At 51.7% G+C, this 10,665-nt stretch overlaps 1 protein-coding gene across 7 annotated transcripts in view; it reads left to right on the forward strand.

Moving 5' to 3' along the window:
• Acin1 (apoptotic chromatin condensation inducer 1) overlaps nt 1–10,406 on the forward strand; it is a 44,579-nt gene extending 34,173 nt beyond the window's left edge. For 4 of the 7 annotated variants that reach the window (XM_052191484.1, XM_052191486.1, XM_052191487.1 and 1 more), the window contains 11 exons: nt 667–808; nt 4,307–4,349; nt 5,699–5,832; nt 5,932–6,084; nt 6,760–6,898; nt 7,200–7,345; nt 7,744–7,851; nt 7,977–8,084; nt 8,266–8,590; nt 8,708–8,808; nt 9,526–10,406. In XM_052191484.1, the coding sequence (XP_052047444.1) occupies nt 667–808; nt 4,307–4,349; nt 5,699–5,832; nt 5,932–6,084; nt 6,760–6,898; nt 7,200–7,345; nt 7,744–7,851; nt 7,977–8,084; nt 8,266–8,590; nt 8,708–8,808; nt 9,526–9,840 (1,714 nt within the window). In that variant the 3' untranslated portion in view covers nt 9,841–10,406. The remainder of the gene's footprint in view (nt 1–666; nt 809–4,306; nt 4,350–5,698; nt 5,833–5,931; nt 6,085–6,759; nt 6,899–7,199; nt 7,346–7,743; nt 7,852–7,976; nt 8,085–8,265; nt 8,591–8,707; nt 8,809–9,525) is intronic. The other 3 variants (XM_052191488.1, XM_052191489.1, XM_052191485.1) reach the window with 3 other exon arrangements.
• Nucleotides 10,407–10,665: the final 259 nt, after the last annotated feature.

The following is a 10,665-nucleotide window of genomic DNA, read 5'->3' on the forward strand; positions in this document are numbered from 1 at the left end:
CCATTCCTAAGTTTTCATACTTTAGTAGTTGAGGTTTTCCCAGGGTGAGAGAAAAGTGGGCACACTGGCCACCCCATACTCTGTCCTCCTGCAGCCCCCACCCCCTCCCTGGTCCTGGGGTCTTGAGCGTGTGGATCATCAGGCACTTGCTAATTAACAGTTGATTAAACACAAGGTCAGGATCATTTGCTACACCTATGCCTTTTCAAAAGCCTTGGGTTTGGTTTTTGGGGGTTTTTGTTTGTTTTATAAAGGGAGCGGGCTTCCTTTAGGTTCCTGTGTTAAAATACCTTGATCAGTGAATAGAAAGGCTACAGCCTTATAGACAATTTGAGGTCACTTTTGAAGGACTTTTCAGAGGAGACTTGGTTTCGTACAAGAAAACTGTGCAGTTAGTCCCTAAGAACCCTGAGTGCTGGGCGCCCACGTCAGGTAGCAGCACTGTCACGTCTGGTACTGAGTGGCCATGACCACTGTAATTGATGCTTTTTCCCCAAGGAAAACATGCCCACTTTCCCATGGTGGCACAGCTCTAGTCTGAGCTAAAAAGCTACAATCCCACCCAAGTAAGGAGCCATTGGGACTTTCCCGCCCCAAAGCTAACCCTTGCTCTCTCTTCCCTTCACTCTCTCCCTCCCTTTCCTTCAACCTCTTCCATCCTGTCAGTGACGAGAAGGAGGAAGTGACCATGGACACCAGTGAAAACAGACCTGAGAATGAGGTGCCAGAGCCCCCTCTGCCTGTTGCAGACCAAGCCGGCAGTGACGACCGCCCAGAGGGCAGTGCTGAAGAAGAGGAGAAGAAAGAGGTAACTAGCCAAGCCACCTGTTGGGGAGGGTGGGCAGAGCGGGCCGAGGGAGGACAGACCATCTCAGCGATCCCTCTACACCGAGGGGTGACTTAAGGGGACAAGGCAGGGCCTTGGATAAGGATAGGGCCAGGGGGACTTCGCTGGCGCAGCAATGGCTACTCCGTGGTACGGACATGGTCTTTGATTTCCTTTCCCTACCCGAGAAGTAGTAGTGCAGACCAGGCTCCTATTTGGAAGTCTGTTAATGGCCCTTCTTAAAAACAGCAGCAAAAACCAAGTGCAGCTTTCTTGCTGCTGCTAACTCCTTGAGCTTTCCCTCCTTTTTAAAATCTTGATGGCACTCAACGCCACCTAGTGGGGCTTTGGGTCCCTTACCAAGTCAGCCATGCTGAGGACTTTTTGTTGCTCTTCTGCCCCCCAGTGGTCTAATTACGGAAGTGTAGCTTCGTAGAAACCCAAGGGGTGAACCAGAAGGCCCTCTGTCTTAGGTTTTGTTTTGTTTTGTTTTTGGCACATATATTACTATATTTTCCTGTACCCAATTCAAGAGGCTTCCCCCATTGGAGCCAGCGAAGTCTTATTGGCCCTTAAAGAAATAGAATTAGCTGGGTTTGGGAGTGGTATTATTACAGGGTGGGAGGGGCTGTTGTGTGTGTAGCCTTTCTCTGGTGTGTGTTGCGGGGGTGGGGGCCGGTGAAAGTGATTTGATGTGCAGAATATTATTTATTACAAGGTCCTTCTTCCCCGTAAAACTTTGTCCAAGTACCTCATGTACGGTAATCCGCCCGTAAAATATAACCCCAACTGGCCAATCGCTGATGCCGCCTCTACCTCTGGACCCACCCGCTGCTACTGAGCCGCCCAATCAGAGCCGAGTCTGCTCTCCAGGTGTCTTGGCCAGAGGGGGCGTGTCTGTGGGCTTCTGTGATGGCCCCCTTTTGCCTCCCTGTCTTGCTTACATCAGGGGGCTAAGAAGAGCACTGTTGTGGAGAGACTTGTATTGACAACACAAGGCATTTGGAAGGGGTGGACTTGAATCATCTCCCTACTTGGGACACCCCAAGAAGAGTTTGTGCCAGTGCTGGGGCGCCTGCCCACATGCCCTTACCTATCAAAGACTCTGGGTTGCCTTGTTTGCTACAGACTGTTGGGATCCCCATCTAGGGACCAAGAAACCTAAGAGAGTCAAATGTTTGTGATGACGGTGCCGTGCTGTAAACACTTGAGTGGGGCCAGTGGCCTAAGCTTTGCTGACTAGGGACCCTGCAGAGAAGTCTAGGGTCTGTACCCAGGAACTTAAAGCTGACGACAGCCCAGCCCGTGTGTCGCCGCTTGCTCATCGAATGGACTGTCCTTTGGTCCCTGCTGTCCATGGTGAAGGGCAGCAGCATGTTGGTCGCTCCAACGTCTCCTCTGTCCCTGGAGGCAGGGACTCACTCATCCACCTGCCTCAGCTGGAGTCCCTTAGGAGATGCCAACAACAACCCAGGAGACATACTCTGACCTCGCTGCTGAATGTGTACCAGGCCCTGGGGAAATTGACCTACTACTGCCGCCCCAGGCTACCTTCATCAGAGGCTCCATGATCCTCCTCAGTGACAGGACCTCTCCCCAGTTACACTCAGAGGAGGAAGGGACTTTGGAGTTATCGCCTGGACCCCAAATGTTGGGTGGTGGTATTGCTGCAGCTTGCCACTAGTGGACATAGGGTCCTGCCTGCCTCGTGGAAGGCATGGAGCATGCGTACCTGCTCCTCACAGGCCATCTCATCAGGGACTGCAAGATGACGCCCTACAGGGCCAGGACTGATGTTCTGCCCCCATTCCCCCCTCTGCCCCTCGCTGAGGCTGGCCATCGCCAGTGAACTGTTTTGACATCTTGGAAACTGGGCAGCGTTCCCCCACACGTTTCCCTCCCGCCCCCCCTGCGCCCCTGGGAGGACTCTGGCAGTGCCACGCTGACTACCACGCCGTGCGCCCACCTTTTTTGCCAACCCAACCCCCCACCAATTGCACAACGCCTAGCAGGGAGGGCTCATTCTGATTGGACCGGCGGTTGACTAGATACAGTACACAGTGAGGTGCGATTGGCTGAACTGAAGATCCCAGGTGTGAGATGGTACCTGGAACATTTGTCATACTCCTAGTTTATTATTTTATTTTCCACTTCTTCTTTAATCTTTTATTTTTATTTTTTATTTCTTTGTTGGGTTTATTTATTTGGTTCGTGTTTTTCTTGTTTTAATTAACTTTTTTTTTGTTTGGTTGTTTTTTTGTTCGTTTCTTTTTTGTTTTGTTTTCTGGTTTTTGTTTTTTTCCTTTTCTCACTAACTTACCCATCATGAGCAACCTAGCTAGGGGTCAGGCTGGCCCTTAACACAGACCAAGGAGACTTGGTTAGATGACGCAGGTGGGGCTGGGGGTGGGAGGGAAAAGGAGATTAAGAGGGTTCTGCCCTACCCTTTAGAAGGGTGGTAGGGTGGTCTTAGTTTTTCCAGAAATAAGCACCTAAATCTAGAAGTGCCCGTCACCCCATGCCCCTGCTCTGTCTGCTGTTACTCCCGCTGTGTGTCTGGAAAGAGGCTTGCCCAAATCTGTCTTCCTGGATTTGTTTTGGTTTTGGTGCTTGGCCAGAGCCCCTGGATTTGAGCCCTATTTGAAGGGGGAGCATTAAGGCTCTGCTGGAGTAAAGGTGGTGGCTGGGAAGGTTGAGGTGTCCCTTGGGGCAGCCCGTCCTTTACCAAAACCTCCTTACACAGGAGATGCTTGTAAATTCTCTGCTACCTGTCGGCTTGGGTGCTTCATCTGCAGTGAACCTAATATAATAATTTTCCTTGGTGTTGCTCCGGGTGGTCTTCAAGTATCCCACCTCCTGTCGAGATGTCAGACTGGGAACTAAGTAAAGGAAGATTGTTGAAGTTGCCATCTCAAGAGTTGAATTTTTTTTTTCTCATATCTTTCAAATTGGCGAGGAAGGACTTGGGAGGACCCAGTTACCCAGGTCTGGGTGTAGCTCATCCCTTAGATACAGTGAGGGCATGATCAGCAACTTTAAAGGGCTGAGACTGAGCCAGACGTGGAGGTTCATGTCTGTAATCCCAGTGCTTGGGAGGCTGAGGCAGGAGGATCACCAAAAGTTTGATGATGTAGCCTAAGCTACAAAGTGAGACCCTGTTTCAAAAAACCCAAAAACTACTTAAGTAGCTGGAGGTTGTTAAGCCCCTCCCCATCTTATTTCTGGTAAAGCTAATACTCTGGTATGAGGTGACGTAGATGACCTTCCCCGTGACGTTTGGTTTAGTTTTCTTCTAACTTGCATTGACTCTGCTTCGTTTTTGCCGTTTGCTGCTTCTGTTTTGGTCTCTATCTGTCAGTGTCTCTTTCCCTCTCTCTGTCTCTGTGTGTCTTTGGCATGTCTGCTAAGATTGCCTGATTTAACCTCCTCCCCCCTCTCTGTGGGGTGTCTCTCTCTCTCTTCCTTATCTTCTCCATACAGAGTTCGATGCCCAAATCATTCAAGAGGAAAATCTCCGTTGTCTGTAAGTCTAGCCCTAAATCCCTGGTAAAAGTTATAAAAACTGTTCACAGACAAGTAGGGTTTCATTTCCTCCCAGTAGCATTCTTGGGGTGTAGTTCCCCCCCCCCAACCCCCCAGCAAGTCTCGGCTGTCCCTACATATCTAGGTTCTGGTTTTTTTACTTTGAACCAATCCTGTTTCTCCAGCCGTGTGTGAGTGCATGTGTGTGCATGCGCTACCAAGGATTGAGCCCACACCCTTGCACTTGCTAGGCACATACACCACAGCAGTCTCGTCTCCTCAGTCCCAAGCACACTTAAAGGAGAACTGCCACCCAGACTGTTTCCATTCTGTTCTCCTGTTATTATTTATTTGTGAGACAAGGTTTCTGCTATGTAGACCAGGCTGACTGAAAACTGAATCCTGCCACATCCTCTCAAGTAGCTGGGATTACAGGCATGTGCTGCACACCCAACTCTTCGAGGCGTGCATCCTTTCCGGTGTCTAACTTTGAGTTTGAAGTTGGAGACACCTGTGTGATGCTTCCCATTTTATACTGTACTCTAACACAGCTAGGAAACGAATGTGCTACTGACAACGGTAACTTTTTTTTTTTAAAGATTTATTTACTATATATACAGCCTTCTGCCTGTTTGTATGCCTGCAGGCCAGAAGAGGGCACCATATCACATTATAAATGCTTATGATCCACCATGTAGTTGCTAGAAATTGAACTCAGGACCTCTGGAAGAACAGTCAGTGTTCTTAAAACAGTAAACATACAATAATTGTTGCCCACTGGGGAACTTAAGCAGGTAGTGGTTTTGTTTTCTGGTTGCTCCGAAATTGCTTTGTAGACCAGGCTGGTCTTAAATTCAGAGATTTTACCTGCAATTTTTTTTGTTTTTGTTTTGTTTTGTTTCTTTGTTTTTTTCGAGACAGGGTTTCTCTGTGTAGCCCTGGCTGTACTGGAACTCACTCTGTAGACCAGCAGGCTGGCCTTGAACTCAGAAATCCGCCTGCCTCTGCTTCCCAAGTGCTGGGATTAAAGGCGTGTGCCACCATGCCCAGACACCCAGTAAGGAGCACAGTGTAGTCGTGTGTCCCGCTTCTCCTGCACTCAGTCTAAAGTGTTCCTTGAACTGGTTACCCACTTTCTCTTTTCTGTGGGTAAAAATTCCCATCCGAAATGAAGAGACAACATCATTTTTGTTCACTCTTTAAGCCTTAGCTTACCAACCCCCACTCCCCCAGTCTTCTCTTACAAACCTTTTATTCACACTCCAGCCAAAGGCGACCTGTAAGTGTTACGGTGTGAGCTAGTTAGGAACCTAGATCATCTAACTGTTGGGTCCTATTTTTTGGGGACAGCAGCTACCAAGGGGGTGCAAGCTGGAAACAGTGACACAGAGGGGGGCCAGCCTGGTCGAAAACGTCGTTGGGGAGCCAGCACTGCCACGACACAGAAGAAACCTTCTATCAGTATCACCACTGAGTCACTCAAGGTGAGGTGGGCGGAGCCAGGGAAGGGAGGATAAGATTTGTTCAGGTGGGAGTAGACATGGGCCCAGTGTAACGGGGTAGCGGGGGTGTCTGTGTCCCAGAGCCTCATCCCCGACATCAAACCCCTGGCGGGGCAGGAGGCTGTTGTGGATCTTCATGCTGATGACTCCCGAATCTCTGAGGACGAGACAGAGAGGAATGGCGACGATGGGACCCATGACAAAGGACTGAAAATATGCCGGACAGTCACTCAGGTAAAAGTGCTGCCCCAGCATCAGGGGTGAGGCAGTGAGCTACCGCGGACAGCCGAGGAGCCGAGGTAATGTCCTGAAAGGGAACTCCTTTGCCGAGGGCCGGGTTATGTCAAACACTGCCAGGTGTGGAGAAGGTGTTATTAGATCCCGGCGGCTCCGGTGTGTGTGTGCTGTTTCAGCAGCTTGTACCACAGCACCAAAACTGAAAACCAAAGTCAACAAAGCCTCATAGTTTAACATCTTGCCTCATTCAGAAAAACAGTTGAGGCCAGCAAGATGGCTCTGTGTGTAACGGGGTCTGATGCCCATCCATCCTCAGGACCCGTGTGGCGGGGAGAGCCAGCTTCCAAAGATGGCCACACAGAGATGCAGAAGAACACGCAAATAATTAATGCTTGCTTTATTTTCAATTTTAAAAAAAGAACAATTTTTAGCCAGGCATGGCAGCACATGCCTTTAATCCAGAGAGGCACAGGCAAAGGGACCTCTGCAAGGTCAAGGACAGCCAGGACTCCACAGACGATGTCTCAGAAAACCATAAAACAAAAGGTGCTGGTTAGGAGCATAGCCCCCACCAGTGGAGAGGTTACTGTGACTGCTGTCTCTCTGGGAGCCGGTCAGAGGAGAAGGTGCCTGTGTGGGGAGAGACCACCACTGTCATCTACTATCTTACAGGTAGTGCCCTCAGAGGGCCAGGAGAATGGGCAGAGGGAAGAGGAGGAAGAGAAAGAGCCTGAAGCCGAGCCTCCTGTGCCCCCCCAGGTGTCGGTGGAGGTCGCCTTGCCCCCACCTGTGGAGCATGAAGTAAAGAAAGGTGGGTGAGGGCGCAGCTGTCTGAAGTCTCTGAGGCCTACGTTTGGACCCATTTGAGCATTTGATGCCTTCTGCCTGGTATTTCAGAAGTTTTCTGTGTCTGGTGTTTCCTAGACACTGTTGTGAACTGGGTTTGAATCTTACAATGCCCAAGTCGCCACAGTGAGATTCTGCCCTTGCACCTTGCCACATCATGGATACTTGGCACATCTGGATGGGGGAGTAGTTGGCTGCTTGGTGGAGAACAAAAGGAAGGGAGCCAGCAGTGCTGTGACTGAAAGCTCTCCTTGTGCTCTCTTTAGTAACATTAGGAGACACCTTAACCCGGAGATCCATTAGCCAACAGAAGTCTGGAGTTTCCATTACAATTGATGACCCAGTCCGAACTGCCCAGGTGCCTTCTCCACCCAGGGGCAAGATCAGTAATATTGTCCACATCTCCAACTTGGTGAGTTGTCATTCCCACAGCGCAGGCGCCTGCACTGCGGTTTACACTGTGGCTGGGAGCTGGAGAGAAGCCTCGGTGACTAAGAACGTTACTGCTGTTGAGGAGGCTCGAGTCAGTTCTCAGCATCCACTTAGTGCTGGACTCAAGCCTGGGTCCTCTTGAAAAAGAAGCCAGCGTTCATAGTCGCTGAGCCTTCTCTCCAGCCCCACAACCCTGGATGGGGTTTCTCTGTGTAGACCAGGCTGGCTTCAAACTCAAGATATCCCCCTGCCACCCTCCCAAGTGCTGGGACTAAAGGCATGCACCATCATCGCCCCGCACACATGGGGAGACTTAATGCTAGATGTATAGGTGTTCTTAACTTCTTTAAGACCTTAAAAGTCGGTTTTCATTGGCAGGTCCGTCCCTTCACATTAGGCCAGCTGAAGGAGTTATTGGGGCGTACAGGGACTTTGGTGGAGGAGGCCTTCTGGATTGACAAGATCAAATCTCACTGCTTTGTGACGGTGAGGCAGAGGGGCTGACTGGTTCAGGGCACACTTTGTTGTGAGCAGTGTGGGCTCATGGAGGGCATTGCAGCAGTGGGAGACTAAAGGTGCGCATGCCCCCCTCCCCTGCCTCTTCCTACCAGTACTCCACAGTAGAGGAAGCCGTCGCTACCCGGACAGCTCTGCACGGGGTCAAGTGGCCCCAGTCCAACCCCAAATTCCTTTGTGCTGACTATGCTGAGCAAGATGAGGTGAGACACCTCAGAAAAGGAGGGAATGGTCCAAGGCGGTCAATCCTGGGACCTTCACCAGACCTGCAGTCACTAAAAGTCTGGGTTTTCCTCCTCTTCTGTGCCCCTGGTACCTGGGCTCCCTTGTTGGGAATAATATAATCGTAACCTATTTTGACTGCCCTTGTCCCTCTGCCCACAGCTGGACTATCACCGGGGACTCTTGTTAGATCGACCATCTGAAACGAAGACAGAGGAACAGGGAGCACCAAGACCCCTGCATCCGCCACCCCCGCCCCCAGTGCAGCCCCCACCCCACCCCCGGGCCGAGCAGCGGGAGCAGGAAAGGGCTGTGCGGGAGCAGTGGGCAGAGCGGGAGCGGGAGATGGAGCGGCGGGAGAGGACTCGGTCTGAGAGAGAGTGGGATCGGGACAAAGTTCGAGAGGGGCCCCGCTCCCGATCACGGTCCCGTGACCGCCGCCGCAAAGAGCGGGCAAAATCTAAAGAAAAGAAGAGTGAGAAGAAAGGTACTAGCAGGGAAGAGGGCAGGGTATGCCCGTCTCGGGGCTGGAGGGTCAGGCACCCAGAGGGGTTGGGTCAGAGGATTTTGTGTTTCAGACCCGGTTTTCTTCCTCTCACCTCAGAAAAAGCTCAGGAGGAGCCGCCTGCCAAGTTGCTGGATGACCTCTTCCGGAAGACCAAGGCGGCGCCCTGCATCTATTGGCTCCCGCTGACGGAGAGCCAGGTGAGTAGTGTCCGCTGAACAGTGGCCAGAGCTGGTCATTGCAGCCAGGAGAAGAGCACCACTGACAGCCGGCCCTGCCATGGGCTTAGGGAAGGAAAGCAAGAGGGAAGCCCTGGAGTCGGCCTAGGAGGGGCGTCGAGAAGGGGCAGGTGGCCACGAGGCAGCAACTCTTGAGCTTGTGGGTCTGAGAAGCTGCCTTAATAGCTACATTTTCACTTCTAATAGAATTCTACGAGTGTTGTCAGTGTGTGTTGGTGGTGTGTGTGTTGGGGTCAGGAAAGGGACATGCTTGCCATGTTCTCTCATGTGGAGGTCAGGACAGTTATGTGGAGTTGGTTCTGCTTCCAACTCTGCGTGGACCCCAGGCCTGAACTAAGTTGTCTACCATTTGTGGCGAGGGCTTTTACCCAGTCATCTTGGTGGCCCCTTGATGTGAATTAAAATCTGGGAGAATTTTAGGCTTAATGCTACTCAGATTTGTCTGCATCTAGAGTGATGGAAACTAGAGAAATCTCAGACTGGTGCCAGCAGCCCCTGCCATGTATTAAGGGCACACCTCCCCCTTAATCCTGCACGCCTGCCCCTTTCCCTGTTTAATAACGAAACTGACAGTGACCTGACAACACTAGTTCAGGGTCTAGGCCAGAAGGACAAACTGGGGTCAATTCAGACAGGACTGTGACCCCTTCTCTGCCTGTCCTTCCTGCTTCACCACAGATTGTTCAGAAGGAGGCAGAGCAAGCTGAACGGGCCAAGGAGCGGGAGAAACGGCGAAAGGAACGAGAAGAAGAGGAACAAAAGGAACGGGAGAAGGAAGCTGAGCGGGAACGGAACCGACAGCTAGAACGGGAGAAGCGGAGGGAGCACAGCAGGGAGAGAGAGAGGGACAGGGAGAGAGAGAGGGACAGGGGCGAACGGGACAGGGAAAGAGACCGAGACCGAGGCAGGGAGAGGGACCGCAGAGACACCAAGCGCCACAGCAGGAGCCGGAGCCGGAGCACACCTGTACGGGACCGGGGTGGGCGCCGCTAGCCAGGAGAACACTAGGAGCGCTGCAGGTACCTGCCACTCGGCCCTGGGAGGGGAAAGGCCACAGAGGGATAGGTACAGTCACCACCACCCTGGAACCAAGGGTCGCACACCATTGCTCAGTGCTGAACTATAACTGCCACACATCCCCACATACATACCAAATGGAACAGTGGCGCCCCCCTGTGCCCCAGCCTAACTCCTGGAGCTTGGCTCTCTCCTTCCTTCCTGTTCAGTCTGAGAGGGGAGAGCTAGGCTATAGAGGGAGGGTGTGGCCGTACGCGGGAATAACCCAGACTCATTTCCCTCCAGCCTGCGTTCCACCTCCCTTGGTTCCCACAGCCTTTTGGGAACAGCTGGGGCCAGGACTAGGTCACCTATGAGCTGAATCAGCCTCTCCTGAGTCCCAGGCCCCGCCGTTCCCGGCTCTCTGTCCTGCAGCCTCGTGCCCTCGCCCTCTGGTTCCACTTTATATCCACCTTTTCCTTTTGTTCAATTTTTATTTTTATTTTTTTTATTATTAAATGATGTGGTCTATGGAGAAAAATAAAAATCTGACTTAGTTTTAACTAGCATTTGAGTGCCTTTCCTTGGGAAGAGTGTGGGTGAAAGGGGAAGGTGAACAGTGTGAAGGTGGGTAACTGAGTCCTTCTGGAGCAGCGGCCTCAGGAATCTTCATCCCCGCCTTGTCTCTAATCAGCCCAAAGCTGTATGTCTTATTACTCTGGGAAATAGGATGGCCTGTTTCTTTTGCAGTACCCCCAACAGCTGGCAGGGTCGGCCTCCGGGTCCCCCTGCACAATTAGGCATTTGGTCACCCTTCAAGGT

This window comes from Apodemus sylvaticus, chromosome 8 (assembly GCF_947179515.1).
Source record: "Apodemus sylvaticus chromosome 8, mApoSyl1.1, whole genome shotgun sequence".
Lineage (NCBI taxonomy): Eukaryota > Metazoa > Chordata > Mammalia > Rodentia > Muridae > Apodemus > Apodemus sylvaticus.